Here is a 23,688-nt window from a genome sequence, read left to right on the forward strand (position 1 = left end):
CATTTACAGAATAAAGTGCATATGTGAAGAAGGCTTTATACTGCAATCTGTGAAAGTTGGCGGCTAAATGTGTGATGCTTAGACTTCTCCCAGATGTTAAGGATTTTAAGTTTTCTAGTGCTTTTTGTTTTAAGAGATCACTGCAGGCTGTGAAAAACCTGCTCACCAAAAAGCGGCTCAACAGGCAAAAGCTCAGTGCGTGCAGGTCAGAGTCATTGCTGCCCCTCTCTCCTCCGCACATCATACCTGCGTGTCTTCTTAAATTTTGAAATCCGAATGATGGTCTGCAAACCTTATACATTAGTTTTAGGTCAATAGATTAGGAGTAGTGCAGACTGAAGATCTCAAATGGCAAATGAGTGGCACAAGGGGAGGGAATGGAGCATCTGGTCGGCAGATGAGATGGAAGGGAATCCCAGGAAACTTGGTGACCCACTTCTTCCTGGTTTTTCCCATTTAATGTATTTGAACATCAAAGAAGTCGAGACACATGGCTGCCATCTCGTAATGGATCTCACGTGAGATCTGAGAAGCTAGGGAAGGATGAATGGGCATCTATGCTCTCCATCTATGGCTCTCTGTAATTTTCTTTCTCACTAATCTTCCACCTACTGGATATCACTGTTTTCTTCTGTTGTTTTCCATTTCATCGTCTTCCTTCCTCCTTGAGTTTTGGGTTTTTAATCACCTTCCCCTTATATCCTAAATGTTTATGTTCCTCTTTAGTCCAACTCTCCTCCCCCATGTCATTGGCTGAACCTACTCCCATAAGGAAGATTCGTCTCTATGTCCTACTGTTCATTCTCCCTTTCAGTTTCTCCCTTTTCTCTCCATGTTCTGCTCTTCCTTTCACACATAATAATTTATTGAAAACATTTTTCCTCATCATCACTCCTGCATTTACATCATCAGTGGTGCATGGCCTTGTCGTTCGTATGTGTGAGTGTGCGTGCGCGTGCTTGTGTGTGTATATGTGTGTGTTTGTTATTTAAAATGTGTATGTCTGTTTGGATGTTTGCATCGTTCACAAATTAATGTACTGGTGTGTTTGTGTGTGTTTTCTTTATGCCAGTTCTGATCTAACATGGCGAGATGTTCAGCACATCATTGTGAAAACCTCTAGAGCCGGACATCTCAGCGCCCCTGACTGGAAGACCAATGCTGCTGGTTACAACGGTACACACACACTTTTATCAACCGAGTAATAGATTGCTTTGGAATGAATTATTAACAATTCTACACTACAAAATTACGTTTAAATAAGTCAAAAGTTCAATGGAGCTCCAATTAACTTTCATGAAGAGCACTACAGAGTATGTTTATCACAGTTTCTTTTTTAAGATTTTATATCTTCCAGCTATTTAATTTAACCTTATGTCGATGTCTCTTCTCTAAAGCCATCTGACATTTCTAAATGTATTAGATGTTTACTTTTGTTTGATATTTCTTTGGGAATCTGGATTAACAGCTAGAAATCTATACATATTTTTTCATTCCCCCAAAAAGCATGCAAGAAAACAAACAAAAAAACATGACAAAGAATAGTCAGAGAAATTAATATGTATCATTAGTTTTCTCCAAGCAGAAGGCTAATGAGCGGATTTGTGACATATGCCTATAAGTTTAAAAAGAAAGAAGTTTCCACAGTTCCAGTGTAACAGCAACATACTCTGAATATTTTACAAATACCAACCTGCCATCGATTGCTTTCTTTTTTCACTGTAATCCTTCATGGACACGTAACATTTTCCTCTCATAGGCATGGCCACACTCCTAGATGCTGTAGCCTACTCTGTCACAACAGTTGCTCCCTTCTTCAGCTCTAAACCAATTGTTGCTGGTTGATGTAAGAAACATCTTCTACTACTACTGGTGCGCTAGCGCAGGAATGTCACCACAGACACCGTATTTAAAAACTCTGAAATATAGAGAGATTTACCTGGTGGTGATAACCTTAATCAGCATCGTGTGAACTTGTTTGGTAAGGGCTTGAATGTAACAGACGTTCATTTATATGTTAAAGTCCTACACTTAAGCTTTAACTACTGCATTGCCAGCTGTGATTTGCCATCTGTCAGAGTCTATGTGGTTGCTGTTTTGTAACTTTGAGTGCGTGCTAAAGTGTGTATGCATACCTCTGTGTGTGCGTGTGTGTATGAGGGAGAGAAACCAAGAGAGTGAGAACTAGGGGTCAGCCAGGCTGCAGGCCCAGTGTGCCTGGAGATTTTCCAAGTGCCTGTTTTTTCAAAGAGGAACTAAAGAGAAACAGAACAGGGAAAGGGGAGTAGGAGAGGTATGGAAGGAATTCATATTTGAGCTGCAGTCCCCTTAAGTTGAGCGTTTTTCAAACTTACTTTTTCAACTACATTATATATCATCAGTATCTTCTTCAGTCACTTGTTAAAACAGCAGAGTGATGCTTTTTTGTACACACTTTGACTCTGTAATAACCTAAATAACAATCTTTAATAGGAATCTAAAATCTGTGTGATACTAGATGCCTTTAAAGATGGGCACAATCATATCCAGAACTTGTCTTTACCCTACCCATCTTTCATATTAATTGTGAAAAATGCAGATAAAACCAGAAACTTTTAAACTCAGGAGTTTAAAAGTCATTGGTATGAGAGGCATGAGAAGTGGTAGAGTCCTCTGTGGTCTGATCAGCTGTGACTTTTCACTGTTTACTACAGTCAGTCACCTGTATGGCTTTGGCCTGATGGATGCCGAGGCAATGGTGAAGGAGGCCGGACGATGGAAGCAAGTTCCTACTCAACATGTCTGTGTGGAGAGCGCAGATCGACAAATCAGGTAACACAAACACACAGGCAGACAAAATAAATAAGCCACTTTTTTACCACCTGTTGAGCGCACTACTGGATAGGAATTATAAGAATAGGAAATATATCACATTCACATGGAAACCAATATGTCACTGTGAAACCTCTCGTTCCGAAACCATGGAAATTGGAACCAGGCTGCAGGGATTTGCTCCCATTCAGCTAAAAAAGCATTAGTGAGTTCCGCCTCTGATAAGATCTGACTTACAGTTGATGTTCCAATTCACCCCTTCGATGGAGCTGAGGTCAGGCAAGTGAAGTCCTTCCACACAAAACTTTGGAAACCATTTCTTCACGGTCCTCATTTTGTGCAAGGGGACAAAGGGCCCACCCCAAACTGTTGCTCTAAGCACTCTGTTGTCTAAAATACTGTATGATGGAGCATTAAGATTTCCCTTAATTAGCCCTAAAGACTCCAAACCAAAAGCATGTAGCCTGCGGTGTCCACATAAAATAATTCTGGAAATCTACTGCTGTGGCACAATTACGGATGGCCATTCTATAGCTAAACAGATATACTAATTGCAGTGGACTCTCTGATGCTCTGATTGGCACAAATAAATCTCACACCGTCTTGTATCCATATACTAGTTTACAAGTTTAAAATGAAATGCCAGATAAGCGAATCAACTTTGAGACCAACATATGCGACAAAACGTTTGTCTCATTTTTCTCTCTCTCTCTTTTTTTTTTCCCTGGTGTTTTATGCAGAGGCATGTGTGTTAGAGTGCGGTTGTGCAAGCTGTACCTTGGTAGGGGCCAAGCATTAGTTCTGGCAGGGTGGTTCTCACATAAGACCATTACTACACACACACACACACACACACACACACACACACGGAGAGAGCCAAGGCTTCACAGCTTGTTATTCTTGATGCAGCTGGAAGCCTGAGCACTGTTCTGTGTTAGACTGGCTGGCTGAACGTGGGCCCTGAATTGGTTTGCTTTCAGTCGATGGCTTGGTGGCCAGCGACTGCAGTATTATCAGTGTCATTCTGTCTGTTCTGCTCCAGTGCACAAGTCAGTCCATATGAGGCTTATGTAAAGTCCAGCTTGTGTCAGAGGCAGTCATGCTCATGCCACCGTACTCATGTGATGTGTGTTGGCTTATGGAGACATTTCCACTGTTTTTGCGTGAAAGAAATAAAAACAACTCTATCATTTAACCTAAATTTTCCATGTGCGGTGTATTTATGGGTAGCCTTAGAGATGTGTTACATTTTTAGTCACACATTTGTCCAGTTACTAGGAGCATAAGCTCTGTTCATAAACAGAATTATTCTTTGTCCAAATGACTGGCTTGGAAAGAAATAAGAAGGCAGTCGCCAGTTGTTTTGTTTTTGGATCAAAGGCAAAAAAGTCATGAAAGTTTTATGTGTAACACAGTTAAAAACTGAATTTTCAGATTGCCCTAAAAAGTCTGTCAACAAAAACATTCTTGTCCCTTAACGAACCACTTTGTTGAGTATAAATTTATTTATAAATGCCTGTGCTCGCTATTATCATGACTGTGTTGTCATAGATTTTAATGTTTCTTTGGAAGCAGATCTTCTCTTTTATTTGTTGGTACATCTACTAATGTGTGTCTTTACTGTATGTGTGTTCTGTGCTTCTAACTCATTACATGAGTGCAGCGTCACCTCACTGCTGTGTTCCCACACACCCTCTGGCTGGCCCCTCTGACTGCGTTTGGTAATGTCTGTCTGCTATCGCTCCACTTGGAGCATGCACCAGGAAAACTGCCTGATCTGCGTGCAGCCGGGCTGGTGGTAATCAGTCGTGCATCTGGTCCCATGCGTATGGTTCAGTTATCTGTGTTGTGTCATGGAGAAGCCAGAGCTGTGATATCAGCCCTTCTTTCTTCTTGGACATTCTTGGACATTAAGGCTGTCCGCTTTCTAAACAGTTTACAGTAGTAATCAATTTTTTGAACTTATTGATATGATACCGGTGAATTTATTTCACCAATGTATCCTTAGCAGTAATTTGTAATCAATAGGCTGACAAGTTTGTGGAATCTGTTGTTCTAAGAAAAAAACGTAATATTCATTATGCACCTACAGACAATCTATGCTTGCTGATAATTGCGGTAATCCTCCTCCCAATAATAAACATCTGCACTGTATCTCTTAGGCCCTAAAACTCATTGCTGTGTTTGTAACCCTGACAACAGGGAATCTAATAAAATGGTTTCCAATACAGGATCAAACAGCACAAGCCACTGGCAATATTAGTCTTTCAACCCCTCAACCTTCAAAAAAAAAATTATAGTAGTCCTTTTCTATGTTATGCTGCCAGCAAGTTTAATTCACCACCTATATTTTAGTTTCCAGTGAATAAACCCTGGTTGTAATCCAGTACTGCAGTGAGTTGATGTATCAAGTTGGCGTAGCCACTCCATGTGCAACTGTTGTACAGCAGCAACATATGACTCCTCCAAAGCCTTTGTCTGGAAAGATGGTGCTCACTATCTCCAGTACTGGTCCTGTCCATGTTTTTACTGTTTTTGTATCACTGTTATATTAAGTCATACCACAGATGTTTTTCAATTGTCATTTAAATATTTGCATTGGCTGTTTGATGATCTATCGCTGCTGAGCTTTGCATAGCAGACAGAACAAATAATGTTCTTTGTCTTTCTTATCATGCTCCTGGTTCTTGGTTTCTTTGGCTGGTTGAGGTTCAGGAAATGGAAAATCTTAATATGGACTTAAGTGCATGGTTTTTGGAGAAGGTTAAATCAAACTAAGTGCATGTGATTGCTTTAAGCGGTGCCTCAGGGTATTGTGACTTGATATTGAGTGCTATGTCAGTCACTAACAGAATTTTTGGCGAGACTTGACTTAGGAGAATGCCTCAGTGTAGGGAGACATCCGCAGTTCCCAACTTCACTCCCTGAAAGAGCAAACAGACAGTTACTGGTACTTTATGGCTGAGGGCACACAGAGCGAAATTCAGCTGCTAAATCATGTGTTTTGAAGATGATGGCTAGTTTTACTTAACTCGAACCAAGTGTCTGGTTCCAATCTGTAAATTAAACCTTGAAATGGAAACAATTGTATCACAGCTTCACAAAGAGAAAAGAAGTCTCAATGTGAAAGAGTGGTATATTTCCTAAAGCTAGTCAGAACCCAATTTCTATCTGGAGTAATATGAAACATGTCAATGTAACATGGTCTTAATCTGATTTTCTCTGCTCTAATATCTGATATCCTGTTTTTGTTTGCTTAATGCCACAGTGTCCACAAAGCTGGTCTTTCCAGTTTTTTGTCGATGATAGACATTATTGTTTTCATCAGTAATGGCTGCAATTTTTCCCCAAATAACAAAGTGTTGATATTTCTGTTTTGGTGTGTGCTTTCTCTTTATGCCTACCTTTTGACTGGTTCCTATCCTGTCCTTCAGAACTATCCGTCCAGAGCATGTGGTCCGGTCAGTGTACAAGGCGACAGGATGCACTGACAACCCCAACCATCATGTGATCTACCTGGAGCATGTGGTCGTACGTATTACAATCACACACCCTCGCCGTGGAGACCTGTCAATCAACCTGACCTCACCCTCAGGGACCAAGTCTCAGCTTCTTGCCAACAGGTAAAGAACACATTTTGAGATGTTTAAGATGTTAATGCAAAACCACATGAACAGGAAAGCCATTGCAAAGTACAATTGATTAGCCTCGTGGTGCTAAATACGTACAGTAGCTAAATGTTTCTGTATGAATTTGCAATGTAATGAATTTGCATTATTTTCTAGATATGTGGATTTGCGCGTTTATGCTTGCTCTGTCAATAACAATTTTTAATTTGTGCTGAAACGCCATAAAATGTGGTAACATCGTGGGCATTGGTTACTGAATGTAGTGTAAGTGCCTTATGTACCAAGTCTTAGTTCACCTCATTTAAACCACAGTCCTTTACAATGTTTGTCCACAGTTCATTAGACACTGTGGTTGTATTTGGTTGAGTGGCTGTAATTGTTTGTTCTGCTATTTGCAGTACTTGAGTTGTTTCTCGTCTGATATCTGTGTATTTGTGTGTGCGTGCATGTGTGTGCCTCTTGATGTGCAGGTTGTTTGATCACTCCATGGAGGGTTTTAAGAACTGGGAGTTTATGACCACCCACTGCTGGGGAGAGAAGGCAGCAGGCGACTGGGTCCTAGAGATCTATGATTCACCTTCTCAACTCCGCAGCCAGAAAGTACCCGGTATGACGTTGTTACTAATTTCTTTAATAAAAAAAGAATTGTCTGTCTACATGCCTATTTGTATCTTCTTTTTTTTATTTGATAAAACAGAGGCAGCAGAAATACGAGACAGAAAGTTTTGTCTGGATTGCGTGTAGGACCAGCAGGAGCACACATGTTGCTCTGGAGGCAGTGAACTTAACTGCTCAAATGACCCACTAATTTAACAACATAATAAAGTCTCAAATGGAGAGTAGCAGTTTCTAAAAGGCTGTTACGTCAATCACCATGATTCCACATAATTTGGGTGCAGTTTTCTCAAGTGTATCTTTCAGCATTTAATGTAATATAATCTGCTATCTTTAGACCATAAGGCAGCTGCCTTATATGCAAAAAAAAAAAATATATATATATGTGTGTGTGTATGTGTATATATATATATATTCAAATAAAAGGACAGAATGAAGTGAATCTGTGTCTACGATTATTTTTACAACGCTTCTGTGTCCTCAGGCAAGCTGAAGGAGTGGTCACTGGTGCTGTATGGTACCTCTGTGCACCCGTACTCGTCTCTGCGCAGCGATAAGCCCCGCTCCACATCTGAAGATTTGACAGAGGAGTACAGTGGTAAGTGATAAATCCACAGTAGCAGCATTGCATAAGTAATATAATTTTACAACAAGTAAGATCACTTTTTGGCAGCTGCTATTTTTACTGTCGTGTCACAATGACTGAAGTTGTACCACCACATTAGGTATATGGGAATTATTATAGGGTGTGAACAAATAAATAATTCTATAAACTCTGTTGTATATTGACTATTATATATTAAGGTTATTTGACTATAAATGTATGCCTACAATAACTACGTCTTTACACAATAACTTCTGTGTGACTCCAGGCCCATGTGACTCTGAATGCAATGAGAATGGCTGTGAAGGTCCTGGACCACATCACTGTATCAACTGCCTCCACTACTTCCTCAAGTTCAAGAACAACACCAGGTCAGTCTGCCTAAGAAATCAGTATTAAGTACAAAATTGTTCTTGTGTTGGAGAGCATAAAAGTGTAACCCACATTTTAAGTGTCTTGCATAAATCTAAAGATCTCTTGACTTTACTGAGAAAAGGTGATTTTGTTTTTTAAAGAATTTTTTACAAAAAAGCGTTTGCGTTTGTCTTGTACGGAGTAAATTTTGACAGAACATACAGTGGGGCAAAAAAGTATTTAGTCAGTCACCAATTGTGCAAGTTCTCCCACTTAAAAAGATGAGAGAGGCCTGTAATTTTCATCATAGGTACACTTCAACTATGAGAGACAGAATGGGGGCAAAGAATCTAGGAAATCACATTGTAGGATTTTTAATGAATTAATTGGTAAATTCCTCGGTAAAATAAGTATTTGGTCACCTACAAACAAGCAAGATTTCTGGCTCTCACAGACCTGTAACTTCTTCTTTAAGAGGCTCTTCTGTCCTCCACTCGTTACCTGTATTAATGGCACTTGTTTGAACTCGTTATCAGTATAAAAGACACCTGTCCACAACCTCAAATAGTCACACTCCAAACTCCACTATGGCCAAGACCAAAGAGCCGTCAAAGGACACCAGAAACAAAATTGTAGACCTGCACCAGGCTGGGAAGACTGAATCTGCAATAGGAAGACATACAAGACCACTGATAATCTCCCTCGATCTGGGGCTCCACGCAAGATCTCACCCCGTGGGGTCAAAATGATCACAAGAACGGTGAGCAAAAATCCCAGAACCACACGGGGGGACCTAGTGAATGACCTGCAGAGAGCTGGGACCAAAGTAACAAAGGCTACCATCAGTAACACACTACGCCGCCAGGGACTCAAATCCTGCAGTGCCAGACGTGTTCCCCTGCTTAAGCCAGCCATGTCCAGGCCCGTCTGAAGTTTGCTAGAGAGCATTTGGATGATCCAGAAGAGGATTGGGAGAATGTCATATGGTCAGATGAAACCAAAATAGAACTTTTTGGTAAAAACTCAACTTGTCGTGTTTGGAGGAGAAAGAATGCTGAGTTGCATCCAAAGAACACCATACCTACTGTGAAGCATGGGGGTGGAAACATCATGCTTTGGGGCTGTTTTTCTGCAAAGGGACCAGGACGACTGATCCGTGTAAAGGAAAGAATGAATGGGGCCATGTATCGTGAGATTTTGAGGGAAAACCTCCTTCCATCAGCAAGGGCATTGAAGATGAAACGTGGCTGGGTCTTTCAGCATGACAATGATCCCAAACACACCGCCCGGGCAACGAAGGAGTGGCTTCGTAAGAAGCATTTCAAGGTCCTGGAGTGGCCTAGCCAGTCTCCAGATCTCAACCCCATAGAAAATCTTTGGAGGGAGTTGAAAGTCCGTGTTGCCCAGCGACAGCCCCAAAACATCACTGCTCTAGAGGAGATCTGCATGGAGGAACGGGCCAAAATACCAGCAACAGTGTGTGAAAACCTTGTGAAGACTTACAGAAAACGTATATACCCAACAAAGGGTATATAACAAAGTATTGAGATGAACGTTTGTTATTGACCAAATGATTATTTTCCACCATAATTTGCAAATAAATTCTTTAAAAATCAGACAATGTTCATCAGACAATCAGACAATTCTCATTTTGTCTCTCATAGTTGAGGTATACCTATGATGAAAATGACAGGCCTCTCTCATCTTTTTAAGTGGGAGAACTTGCACAATTGGTGGCTGACTAAATACTTTTTTGCCCCACTGTATATCACCCGACTAAGCTGTGCTTTTATTACATCATATCATTTACTGACTCCTTTTTGTGTAAAAAAAGAAGAGTCAAGGAATTAAGATATGACACAGAGTAAATAAAGAAATACAAACATGACTCATGTAATAAGTGAGAGAATGAAATAAGTTTCATTATACACCTACTGTATATATTTTAGCCTATGAATATTAAAATGTAGGTGGTATTGTTACATTTAGTAATGTAATAAAGTAGTCTTTCCTGAACTTGGTTGTAAGCGCCCAATGGCTGCTGCAGAACTTGATTATGAGCTAATCATTTGAATCAAGTGTGTTGGTGCAGGGAAACGTCTAAAACATGCAGGGTTGTGGGCCCTCAGGAGCAGGATTGGGACACACTGTATTAAAATATAAATAAAATTGATAAAATAATTAATTCCAAAGAGTCTCACCAACTTTTCTCACTTTTATAGACAGTTTATAGATTCTCAAAAATTATACATGAAGATGTGAAAGTAATTTCTCTGTGGACTCCACCAGAGCCAATTAATTTTTTTCATAGTTTTAAGAGGGCTATGAAGCCACAGATAGAAGATGTGCCTGGCGTGTATGTGATTTCAACAACATCTGATTGTCTTAAAGAGTATGAAGTCCTCTGGGAGTCCAGTCTCCATAAAGAGAGAGATCAATAATAGCTGAGGGGGTCTCAATCAGAAAATGTTACAAAGGTAAAGTGAATGTTTATTCATACCAATCCACCAATAACTGGATTTAATCAGCTCAAGGCAATATTTGGCTTGTGTTTCCAGGCCTCAAAGAAACACTGGTGTAAAAGCCCAATTTGCATGAATTAATTTAATAAGCAGAATAACAGCAATTCAATTCAATTCAATTCAATTCAATTTATTTTGTATAGCCCAATATCACAACAGAGTGTCTCATAGTGCTTTACAAAGAAATGTACTGCCGTGTTATTTGGTATGTAAATGTGCAGCAACCAAATTACAATATTTGGTGACTTTTTATTATGAATTTGAAAAATAAAAACAGTGAAATGTGACCAAGTTATTCATTTGGATTAACAAACAACAATTAACCATTGAACAGTTTTCTCACAATAAATCCAACGTCTTTGTTTGACCTTTATCTCAGATTTAGTTGTTTTTAAGAAGCATGCATGCCCATTGAAACTGACATGGTCAACAATGGCTATAGAAACCAAGGTATGCTCTGATGTAGGGACAGTATGTTTCTTACTTGATGGTGACAATGACTCAAAGCTAAGCTGCTAAGCTAAGTTTTCCACAGCAGGAACCACAATTTGAAAGGCACCAAGTTAATGTACAGTGCCTTGTTGCTGTGTTGTCTTTTCAGTTTCACGAAGAGACATAATCTCTTGCTTAGGATTCAGGTTAGCGTCTTAATTGTAACTTTTGTTTGGAAATTCAGAAAGTCACATTTTAGATTCAGTCCGACAACAGAGATGCTGTTTCCTCTCGGCCATATCATATTCAGTCTTTCCCTTCCCCCGTTAGAAGTGTGTGTACATCTGTGTGTGTGTGTGTCGCTGTGAATTCTTGTGTGTGTGTGTACATTTATGTGTGCCCTTAGGATCCCGTTAGGCTCAAAGACTGTTGTAATTGCCTTTGTGTCGGCGGGTCTCTGCACTAATAAAAGGCAAACTGATGCAGGTGCATGAGAATGTGCAAGCTTAGGCGCTGTCTTATCATTAGCCCACTTTAGAGGTATGTTGCCCTTTTCTGCCACCACAGGGAGCAATTGACGAATGAAGATTGGGGGAGTGGTGGGAGGAAGGAGGCGGGATGGTGGTGGTGTTTAATGTTCAGATAATTACATCCCTACATGTGTGTTTGATGGTCTAGACTCACCAAAGGTGTGTGTAGGTCTTTGTAGTTTTTTTTTTTGCGTGTGTGCGTGCATGTATGTGTGTGAATGAAACAGATACTTACCCCCTAGACTGAAATCATAAGTTCAATAATTTTCCAGATAATTTTGAAGGAACTTGGAAAATCTATCTGCTTAATAGTACAGTTTTTATGTTCAATCAGTGGTTGTTGTTTTTTTTAAATGTCTAAATTCAGTAGAAAACTGTTGTATTTATTAAATTTCTTTGCTGGAAAATATAATAATATAAAACAAAGTCTAAAAGATTTTATTGTAGAAAATGAACTCTACTCATTTTCCTAGAAAAAATATAGAGGACATTCCCCTCTTTGTCCTCAATGGTATCTACAGCCCTGTCCTAAGAAACACATGAATTATCAAAAGCACAGTAGTTGTTGGATGGTTTTTGGGTGTGCTCGCTTGTTGCTTTCACCTCCACCAATAGTGATTTTGAAAACGTGGCTAAGATTCGGGGTTCTTTATAACTCATGTGTTTGTCTGTTCACTTGTGTTTCTTGTCCTGTTCAAGGTATTGTTGCCATGTCGTACATCTTACTAGTGACTTTGGTGACTAAAACATAATCATGTCTGATAGGAATGATTGCCAAAAATACAAAAATAAGAGTCGTGTTGGAAAAGAAAAACTTTTCCTTTTTTCAACTGCATTTACTACAATTTAATGTCTGTATGACCCCAATCACTGACATCTGCTTGCACTGACAGTGTGGTCAGGCAAATACTGTTTAGAATTTTTCGCACATTCAGTGGTGTCCTTGGTGTAGACATTGTATTGTATTGTTTTTATGGTCTGTATTGGTTAAATAATCATTTCAGTATAACAGAGAAATGGTATTGAATTTGGAGAACAAATGTATGGCAGTGTGTATTTGCACACACGGATTATGCGTTTCACACATGCAATGTGTGTTTCTTGGCAGAAAACTCCATTTTGTGCGAATAAGGCTTAAGGAGTGTGTACGTGCGTGTGTATTTTGTACTCTTGAGGATTTTGGAGATCTTTTTCACCTTACGAAGGGGGCCTCAGGGTGAAATGAGGGGGGTGACCGAGGACTGTGAAGTTATCCAACAGATGTTGCACCTGTTCACCATATAGCACCCACACGCACACACTCGGTCCCTCCACTTCTGTTTGTCCCAACTCATTATGTGCTATTTATACACGAAAAACACGTTTCCATTTAATATCTGTAACTATGAAAAATCTCGACATTAGCCCAATAAAGTTATATTTTACTTGTGCTTATATTTATAATTGGACACAATTTATTATGCCCATAACACACAGGAGGCATATATTTTTTGTCAGGCATATGATTTACATTTTGAGCCTCTTAACATTATACCACATTATATAGCTGTGTGATAGAGGTTATTAATTGTGAAACAGTGAGATCGAATTGATCTTTATTATGTTGTTCAAGCTGAATACAGTAAAGTACAACCTTACTATGTCAGTAAGAAACACAAATGTCTTGAGTGATGCTATCCTTCACCCTGTGTCCCTCTTCTCCCTCTCTTCAATCACCTCTCTTTGTAGAATGTGTGTGTCGGAGTGCCCCAGTGGCTTTTTCCGTGACGATAAGAAGCGCTGCAAGAAGTGCTCCTCGCTATGCGAGACCTGCGTTGGTAGCCGTAGCGACCAGTGCACTACCTGCAGGGCCGGTTTCCACCTCAATGAGGGCTCCAACACATGTGTCGCCAACTGTGGCGACAGCTACTACCTCGACAATGGTATGTTTCCCTCCAAACTGGTTCTATAATGTTAACTACAGAATACACACATGATAGCACACCATGCAGTCAAGAGATTGTTTCCAAATTAGTATAGTGTTTTCTCCTTTGCCTCTGTTCTGGGGATGCCGCTGCAAAATGTCTCCAACAACCCAACATCAGGCTACATGCCCACACAGAGTCAATAATTTGTCTTTCTAAGTTCATTGTGACATTGGTGCCTAAGTTCCTACGATTAAAGAACAGTTATATTTATTGCCTGCAGTGGGGAAGGGAATCCACTAGTTAATCCAATGCTGGAAACAAACTGGACTTCTAGAAACATCTGTGTGTTACCTGCATCACAAAAATAGTCTACATAACTGCTAGTTAATAAAACTGATTTTTTTTAGTACCTCAGAACGATGCTGTACGTTGATGTAATGTCTAGCCAGTCATTTATTTATATGTTCTTGCTGAACCAAATATGACTGAAAGGTTTGGGCTGGTAAGCAGATTTTTTTCACAGTTGAAAGTGGAATAAATCATGAAATAAAACAGATCTGCAAGAGGATTGTCCCTGGATTATGTTTATGAGAAGTCAGCTAGTGTAGTGGTGTTAACATACATACAGTACTGTATGTATATACTTACAGGGTCGTCTCGTGTTCAAGATGTATGCCAGCCTGGATCAAAGTAAAGTAGGAATGAAATGAAACAAATTGAAACTGTTTGTCTTATAATTATGTCTATATATTGGTTTGCAGCCAAGACCGTGTAAGTCCTGGCAGTGCTGAGAGTCTCTGGCAGCAGATCTGATGTGATCTGATCCAAGTTCAATCATAACATTTCGACAGGCCAAGATGTAGTGGATACTTTTAAAAAAAAAAAATGTTGGCACTGCCGAGTATTGTGTTGTGTTAAATGAGCTACCTAGAGTTTATTTTTTCTTTGTCAGTCTGACGGCAAGCTGAGGTGAATTCCTGCCTTTACCAACAAGCAGACATGTGATTCCACGACTTGCCAAGATAACTTTAAAAATTTTTTTAAAATAAATTTAAAAAGATGCCAACCTCATTATGGACAAAGTAATGAAGCTAAGGGGTGCATGTTATGTGTGGTATCAGCTGGATCAAGTGTGACATTTGACTGTGTCAAAAGTTACTGTCCATTAAGCACGTTGCAACTAATGGTTATTTGACATGTTGATTTTATTGAATTTATTTATGTTTTGGATTAAGACATTTATCATTCAGTGTATAAAATGTCAAAAAAATGTTAAAAATCCCAAAGATGATGGCTCCAGATAGCTTGTTTAGTGTGACCAACTGTCTAAAGTCTAAAAAATATTCAACATACTATGATCTAAAACAGAGAAAAGCAGCAAATCTCCAATTTGTGCAAATGTTTTGCATTTCTTCTTGGTAAATCCCTTTTGACAAATATCATGGATCATAAAAATAGTTGAATTTTCTTTTGATCGACCACTTGATTTACTAACTAATTAGTTCAGCACTAATTGTGACCTCCAGTTCTCAACTAAAATGGGAAAGTAACACTTGAGATGTGAAAATACGTTTTCTTTTCATGGAAAAGAAATTAACCTGTCCCTATGCTGCATCTGTCCTTAGATGATTTTCAGATTCCTGAAAATCTAACCAACAGTCTTTGGTCACTATCAGTTGCCTCCTCCTTAGCTCTCACCGTATCGCTTCCCAGACAAAACCATAAAGACTGTGTCATACTTAAGCAATGTTTTTCGGAAATGTAGAAATTGTTCACTAGTCATAGCATTTATGGTTTCACTGGGATGATAAAACACATTATTCCCATATCTTTTTGGCAATCCTCATCACTGCTGAAGGCAGAAGTGTCCATGTGCATTGTGTCAAAGCGTGTCATTGCCTTCAGTCTGCCTTTTGAAATATTCATCTACATTCCTATCCTCCCTCACCAGCACCACAATCTTGTTTCTCTTCTCCACAGTTTTTGCCATTTGACGTTTTCATTCTTCCCCCTGTCTTTTGTCGTCCTGTTTTCTTCATCTTCCCCTTCTTCTACTTATTCTCTCTCCTTTCCTCCCCCACTTTTCTTACTGGTCTTCCTCACTCACTGCACCCCATCCCTACTCTTAATCATTCTTCCTCCGCCGCTCCCTTTCTTCATTTCAAACACAACCAAACTTCTGGTTCCTATTAGCCACTGTGTATGACTGGCTCACCCTTTGTCTTTCAGATTCTAACATTTGCAGGAGATGTCCGGAGAACTGTAAGAAATGCACCACCTCCAGTATCTGCACAGAATGTAAACCTGGGATGAGGTAAGCTGAGAGCCATGCTGAGCAATGCCTTGAGTCACAGATTAGAGTTCAAAGAAATGAGAAACTTGGGGTCTCTTAGTGTCTTCACATCAAAGTTGCATGGTACCTACATTTTAACTACTTAACCGCTGTGACTCTAAACCTTTCTGACACTGGATGTCTTCAAGGAAAAAAAGACTGTGTGACTCTATGACGGCAGGCTTTTCGTTCCACCTTGAAGTGTGGCTGTACAGGACAGCTAAAAATACATGTCTCTTAAAAGCGTACAAATTTTGAGAATACCACCTCTTTAATGTTAAATGTGGTTTTATCCAAAGTGCCTTTACTCCCATTCTCTCTCTCACTCTCTCTCTTCCTCTCTCTCTCACTCTCGCACGCACACAAAACAGACAAACACAAATAATTTGCAATCCAAAGTGCTGGCCTAACAATTGGCAGCACAGGACAGGAGGAGCTAGGGGTCGACCTGCCAACCCAACAGCTTGCTTGACCTCCTTGGCCACAGCCGCCCTCAAAGTTTCCGTATGAAGAGTTTGGTCCTTAAGCAACTCACCTAAATATGTGATTTAATTTACCATTAATTCATTATGTTACAAAATGTTAGCAACATGGTGTCTGTGTGAGTGTGGGGCTATGTGCTCGGCCTTTACACATTTAATTGAATTGTGTGCCTGCTGCTACAAGACCTGCTGGTATTAATCTCATCTTGTTCATATGTAGGTCCAGCGTTGAAGTCTGTTATACTAGCTTTTGTGTTTTTGCCTCAGTTTGGTTTGAATGTCAGTCTTGTGGTTTCAGGATAAAAATCTTTTGTGTTCTCTTATTCTATACAGTGTTGCTAATTTAGACCAGCACATTGTGTTACACTGTGGTTTGGGTTCGCATCATGAACTAGTGAAGCCAGGGCTTCCCAACTGTTTTCCACTGGGGACCCAAATTGAGTAAACAGAGCTTCACCCTGTGACCCAGGCCTATTAAAACCCACATGTACTCGTGTCTTGTGGAAACCCACAAGAAGTGGGGCTGTAACCTATTTTGGGTTGTGATCCTGACTTTGAAGAACCTCTGACCTAAACCATGTAGTCACCCATGCAGACATGTTCCAGTTCATTTTCTGGCCACTTCCACAGCAGTCTCTTCAAACCACCCCAACTACACTTGACCAGAGAGAGGATAGGACATTTCAAAGTGCTGAAATTCCTATTAGGTCATGAAGGAAGCACTTGGGAAGCATTTAAAATGTATAGTGGTCTTGAACCTAGCTTCAAGTACACAGTGTAGCCAGAGGTGGAGGTGGGGACATTTGTAAGCCATAATTTCCTCTAAATGCCAGCGAGACAATACTAACATACATGCACACATGCACACATGCACACATGCACACATGCACACACACACACACACACACACACACACGCAGACGCAGAGACACACTGAGTCTCTCCTCTCCCTTTCAGTTCACCATTCATGGTCATGGTCGGCCGAGGAGGAAGAGAGGACCAGACGAGATCGTTTCTGGGAAACCTTAGCTAACACAGACCAGCTGTTTTTCAGCTTAGCGCAGCAAGCTCACCAACCTGTCCTCACTGTGACTTCACAGAACTGACTTTATAACCTCCAAACCTACCTCCTAACCGACCACTAACCCAACATCTTTGACTACAGTTAATTCTAGAAGATACCCTGCATATCAGAACACAAATGCTAAACTTAAGACGGTATAACTGATGGTGCAGCCGTTTGTTTTTTTTCAGATTTTTACAAATTTCTGAAGAAAATTGCTCAATCTCTACATTAAATAGGTTGGAAACGAGTGCCTTACATTTTTTTTTCTTCTGAAATTCACTTGTGCTGCTGCCTGTATGGATTTTATGTTGCTGATTAAGGTTTTTTTTTTTTACTTATTGTTATTCCAGGCATTTAATATGAAGATATGTTTATGCATATTCTTGTATTTCTCTTTCTAGTCTTCAAGCAAACAAGTGTCAGATGACCTGTGACCTAGGGACTTATTACAATGGCCACAGAAGGACTTGTGAGCCCTGTCATCGGGCCTGTGCCACATGCGCAGGTAGGAAGTAATACGACAAACTAATGCAAACACTATTAGAATTACATTTATCATCTAAGTCATTGTGTTTTTTTTGTTGTTAAGCTGACCTGATGAATACTGTAATGCCCTAACAACATTCCTGAAGAGCATGTCTGCGTGTTTTTTAGGCACAGGAATAGAGGCGTGCACTAAGTGTGCAGATGGCTACTTACTTGAGGACTGGCGGTGTGTGTCAACATGCAGCACTGGCTACTACTTGTCAGAACAGACCTCAGACAACGGGCAGGTGCAGAGGTCCTGTAAGAAGTGAGTCACCACACCTGCCAACACCTTTACACCACGATGGAAAAAGTGAATAACTTTTAGATCTCCTGTCTACAGAGATTAACATGGAAGTCTAGAGCTTCAGCAAGTGAGATGCAAATTTCAATTTTTTTCTAACTTCAGCCCTCATTTAGCCTTTCTAGCTAAACATGTTCTCTCTGTATTGCCACGTGTCCTGGAACATATTTTTGGGTATTAATTTTTATATAGTTAAATCTAAAAACTGGAATTGATATTACAGCAGGATAAACATCAACAAACTCAGCTCCTGCTGACTCAGTAATAGTAGTAAATGATGGTAAATAATTATTAATGGTGTTTCAGATAGATGTCCATCTGTCCATCCTCAGAATCAGCATCAGTAGGTAGTGGGTTAGCTGCTGTTCTGTACACAGGACTGTGATTCACTGGATTTACAGACAAAGCCCCCCCAGCACTGCCCTTCCCTTCCTGTGCTAACTTGCTGTGCACAATCTTTGCGTTTCCCAGTTGAGCGGCTCCTCATTTAACATGTTGAGAAAGTGGCCAACAGATGATTCAGACCCCGACATGTTATGAAACAAAAATTTTGCTGCACTGTACTTAAAACTGGAACTCAAACAAGAATGATGTAACTTTACTTTGGGTCAACAAAACAGTAAGGCAAATGTAAGCAGGGAAACCTTCAATAGAGGACTTTGCTTACATTTCGAGTTTACTATAAAAGTGTGAGACTGGTACTGCTCACTGTTTTAACTTGTGGTTTATCATTTGATCAATTTGCACCATTTGAAGAAGCTCTTCAGAACTGGGTGTGTGCAGTTTTCCCAAACAGTTCTGTTGCCTCACTCTTCACTAATGTTAACCTGGATGAGGAGAAAAGGGAGTCAAACAGCATGTGAACACACTCATATTCCTCTATGTGTGATGACAGTTTGAGGACTACTTTGCCTCCTTTCACACCCACAGTCAAACTCCTCCACAGAGCCAGACTTCTTGTCTGCTTTTCTTATCATTTCTTGAGGTGGGCTTTCCTCCTTGCTCTCTTTCTCTCCCACCTTGAATTATTTATTGCTCACTTGACCCTTTACTTTACCTAATTTTTTTAAATTCTCTGTCAGCTCCCTCCCTATTAGATAACTTCTGATGAGACATTGCGCCCCATTTTCAAGCTAGCAGGGTGGCAAACGTGTTATCTGTTTTCTGTTTTTTCCAAAAGGATTATTTCAGATATTTTCTTATCCAGTTTTTGTTTTGAGAACAAATTTAATCTCTTTAAAGTTTCCAGTACCTTGCTCACACTGAAAGGGACATAGCAGTCAACTGCAGTTGTAAATGAAAAGCATAAATTGAACAAAATGAATCACCATCATTGCAAAAACTGTAAAGAAATTAAACTGAAATATCCTTATCCTTCACAGTTCAAGAGGACATGTGATATACACAGTATAATACAGCCTGGTCTAGTACCTAATTCTTCATATAACCATCGACAGGTGTGACCATAGCTGCTACGAGTGCTTGGGGCCCGGTGAAAGAAACTGCAGCAGCTGCGTCAGTGGTTACAATCTGGAAGCAGGAGCCTGCTTGGTCAGCACCATCTGCAAAGATGGTGAGTTGTCAGCATTTTAATCTATAAGATGGTCTCAGTGTGTTTATTTTATACTTGTTGCATTGCTAATCCTAACCCATAACCCTTACATGCAATAGTCATAACACTTTCTAGTGTAGTCTCCAGTTAAATGTCTGTACGGACTTAGACCATTGAATTGCACAGAGCCACAGCAGGAAAAAACATGCTTCACAATGTGTTTGATTCACAACAGTATTTCTGCCAAATCTTGAATGCAAAATTACACAAATTATAGTCTTAACAATCCCAGCTCTACATCTCTACTCTTTGAGACTATTTTGTATCTCCAGATAAAATGTGTTATATCCCACGGGTTATGAAAATGAATGTTAAGGTAGCTTTATTGAGGCCTCACCTGTGGCCTTCTTTTTTTAATGTTTGAGCTTTGTACTAACTTCTTGAGTCAAACTGCTCAGTGTTGTTGCTTCAAAGCAGGAAAGCGGCCTGTCCTTGCTTTTGCCTTTTGTGCTCTTTATCTAAAGGTGTCATTCATGTTCTGCTTATTATTCATATAAAATCTCTCTGGGATTACTCACTCGTGTATTTTTGTAGCTTTGCCTTATCGTAACCTCAGCCTTTCCCTGGTTGTTTTTATTGTAGTTTGTCAAGCTGCATAGGCTGAAAAGTTTCTTGAAGCATCTACTTACTCTTTTTCTTTTTTCTTATTTTTCAAGTGCTCCATATAATCTTCTCCACTACACTAATTTCTCTTGTGTCTTTACTTGCACTTTGCTTTTCTGTTTGCTGCACTCTATGATCAAGTGCTTTCTGAACTGTGCCTGTTTGGCTTCTGGAGCTTTTAGTGTAAATGTCACTGTTTCTCACTAACCTGCCAAGGTGATGATCTGAGTATATAGCGTTGACTGCAACCTGTGATTTGCTGCTCTAGCCACGACCTTGTCATTAAAATGAACAGATGGCCGAAAAGTATTCCAGCTTGTGATGAGATCAAGCTCTGAAAAGAAGTTCCTTTACTTTCTCACGATAAATACTTTCCTTAAAGTGCACACTCAGTCTGTTTCCAACCTTCCTAAACCAAAAGTAACTAGTTTCGTATTGATGAAACTTTGATTGACATCTCAGAAGTAACCAGTATATTTCATTGCTGTTGATAGATGAAAGAATTGGTGTATTTTTTTTACAATAGTTTTTACAGACTGGTGGTCCACTGGTGGTTTTCTGTGATGCAAAATGACACCAAGTTGTGAACTTCAAAAATCTTCAATTTGCTAATTGTGTGACGTTTGTTTTTTCTCTCTCTCTCTGTTTTTTTTTTTCTCCCAAATCTGATTTCCTTCTCTCCTGACATGGATCCAATCACTCCACTGGACTACAATCATTTTCCACCCCGATGAACATCACCTGTGATTGGATCAAAAAACTGTTGCTGTCACCTGAACCCTCTCCTGACCAATCACATGGCTCTGCCTACCATTCAACTATTTCTAATGAATCTGCCCTTTTTGTGTGTTTGTGATTGTGTGCGTGTTCCTTTGTGTTTCCCCCCTCCCCTTCTTCCAAACTCGCCCTGTATCTCTTCTTCCTGGTCTGTGGAAAGCAAATGAAGAATCTTGGGCAGAAGGCAGTTTCTGCGTGCTTGTTAAAAAGAACAATCTTTGCCAGAGGAAAGTGCTGCAGCAACTGTGCTGCAGAACGTGCTCGCAAAAGGGGTGACGGGACGTACTCACTGGGCGTAAAGGGAGAGCGGGGGTGTGTGGGGGGGGTGTGGGGGCACAGGGGGCACCCCTCCTTCTCAAACCCCCCTGCCCACTCACTCACAGTCACATAATTTATAAGAGAATCTGTGCCTCTTAAAGGGACTGCATCGGAGGTGCGATGACAGGACTACAACAAACCTACCTTTTTTCTGTACTGGGACACACAAATGTGGTCAGGGTGTAAAATGACTGGGACTTATTTCAAGAACAAATGAGAAAATGAAAACAAAAGTGAAAACAAACAAAAGAATAAAAGTGTCGGTATTTTGTGACCAAAGCATCGATGCCAAAATAATTGAACCTTCTTTTTTGTTGCCAGTGTAGGAAGCATAGCTTAAAACAGGAGCCACTCAGCCTGTGAATCTCTGAATAAGCCTGTGTGCATTTTTATTTTGGCTCCTCTTCCTCCTCTCTTTCCAGTGTTAACGATAAACAGATGGAAAGTGAACATACAGTAGGAAAGGCCCTGGTTTTTTGCCTGTAAATATACGTCAAAGGAAAAAAAAAAAGAAGCTCACTCAGTAATGTGAAAATAATGTCTGTCTGGGCTGACTTTGGCTGTTTAGGGGAGGGAAGACAAATTCACACACAGTTCTACACACACACACACACACACACACAGAGGATACATATGTGCCACACATATACACTTGAACTCTGTCACATAAATCAGCCACCATTTGAAGTTAGATACTACAGTGTGACCGTATCCCAAGACTGATGTACATTACTGACCAAAATCACCTCATTTCATTTATTTAAAAACATAAACCTGCCCTCTGAATAGTGTGTGCGTGTGTGTTTGTCTTTATTTGTGTGTGTAGGAGAATGCCATTAATTCTTAATGTAAGCCCAGACAGCATTGATTCATTCCAGAGGTACTACAAGACAAGTCAATAGTCATTCCTTCTGGAGCTTTCTGCAGGGTAAGAAGTGCTGCAGTGAGTTATAATGAATTTGTGGTACTAGGGATGCACCGATGCCCATTTTTCACCCATGATGCAGATTCTAGATACAAAGCTTTTGCCCAAAACGGAGTATTGAGTCCATCCATTACTGCGACTGAACCATTTTAGAGCTCCACTATTACTTAGTTGTCACCGGATAAAATAGTTTAGATAGAAGTCATATTTGTTACAGGTAACTGCATTTTTCTGTGTTAGTTCCACATTCCATATGTAACCCAAGTAAAGGAAAATGAACCCCGTAATTACATTTTGTCTGTATCGGTGCATCCCTACATGTTACTGTTCTCAAATATATTTAGTTTTAGACATTTCTACTTTTCATCATTCCATTATATAATGGCAATGCATATCAACTGAAGTATTGCTCCACACTTTCAACATAGAAGGTCAATGATCGGCACAGAAAATGTTCTGTCATTATCATGTTTCATTTGCAGATAAAGGTCTCTGACAGACAGACAGTAAACCGCTGTGGTGCAAATCAGAGCTGTGACGATTTTGCTTTTGCTTTGTCATTTCAGAAAAGGGATTTTGTTCAAAATGTAGATACTGAAACACATTTGATAGTCAACCCCAGAAAAGTCTGAATACAAACATATTGAGGCAATCAATTTTTTTTTTCTATTTACACTCTGATTGTTAGTACTGAAAGTGAACTGACAGCATCAATGCAGGACCGGGAATGTCTCAGAAATTTTAAATCATATTGAGCCAAACTGTACTTGTGTCAAGACCGACAGGCTTCAGATGCAGTCTGGTTTCTCCTCTTGTCTGTCTCTGAACCTTACCTGATGAAACTCAAAGGTTATTCTGGTGGTGCTGGTTTCTAATAAACAACAGCAAATATAATGTTTAAGATTCTTATTCTATTTGTGTGGGTTTTCAAACCTGCAGCTTGAGCATTTACAGTATTAGATGAATTGTTGTACTGTCCACTGGTTATGGTTCTTGATGATTTGTAATAAAGATTGATGACTCCCCTTTTTTGGTTAACAAAAACTTATTCTCGGTCATTGTTTAAGATGACTTGAATTGATTTTAGATAATTGTGTGGTATTAGATGCACACACACACACACACACACACACCCCTCGTATAAAAGCTGTTTTTATTGTGTATCTGTGACAATGCATTATTAATGTTACTCAAAGTCCTAGTTTTGAAAATCTTTTTTTTTACTTAAGTGTTCTTATTAAAATGTTTAATCTGTTCATGTTTTTGTTTTCTTTTCAGTTCTTATTAATACACTAATTATGTTGACAGTGCATTAATCAGTATTATTTCATCCAGTAGCA

General features: G+C 39.7%; 1 protein-coding gene across 3 annotated transcripts in view; it reads left to right on the plus strand.

Annotated features, from left to right (window-relative positions):
- pcsk5b (proprotein convertase subtilisin/kexin type 5b) overlaps positions 1 to 23,688 on the plus strand; it is a 72,791-nt gene that overhangs the window by 28,406 nt on the left and 20,697 nt on the right. The window contains exons 10-21 of one of the 3 annotated variants that reach the window (XM_070834576.1): positions 1,073 to 1,176; positions 2,694 to 2,811; positions 6,246 to 6,434; positions 6,911 to 7,047; positions 7,540 to 7,653; positions 7,928 to 8,030; positions 13,226 to 13,419; positions 15,634 to 15,718; positions 17,686 to 17,789; positions 17,939 to 18,077; positions 19,571 to 19,686; positions 21,266 to 23,569. In XM_070834576.1, the coding sequence (XP_070690677.1) occupies positions 1,073 to 1,176; positions 2,694 to 2,811; positions 6,246 to 6,434; positions 6,911 to 7,047; positions 7,540 to 7,653; positions 7,928 to 8,030; positions 13,226 to 13,419; positions 15,634 to 15,718; positions 17,686 to 17,789; positions 17,939 to 18,077; positions 19,571 to 19,686; positions 21,266 to 21,381 (1,519 nt within the window). In that variant the 3' untranslated portion in view covers positions 21,382 to 23,569. Of the gene's footprint in view, positions 1 to 1,072; positions 1,177 to 2,693; positions 2,812 to 6,245; positions 6,435 to 6,910; positions 7,048 to 7,539; positions 7,654 to 7,927; positions 8,031 to 13,225; positions 13,420 to 15,633; positions 15,719 to 17,685; positions 17,790 to 17,938; positions 18,078 to 19,570; positions 19,687 to 21,265; positions 23,570 to 23,688 lie in introns of those variants that run through there. The other 2 variants (XM_070834577.1, XM_070834575.1) reach the window with 2 other exon arrangements.

This window comes from Pempheris klunzingeri, chromosome 7 (genome assembly GCF_042242105.1).
Source record: "Pempheris klunzingeri isolate RE-2024b chromosome 7, fPemKlu1.hap1, whole genome shotgun sequence".
Taxonomy (NCBI): Eukaryota; Metazoa; Chordata; class Actinopteri; order Acropomatiformes; family Pempheridae; genus Pempheris; species Pempheris klunzingeri.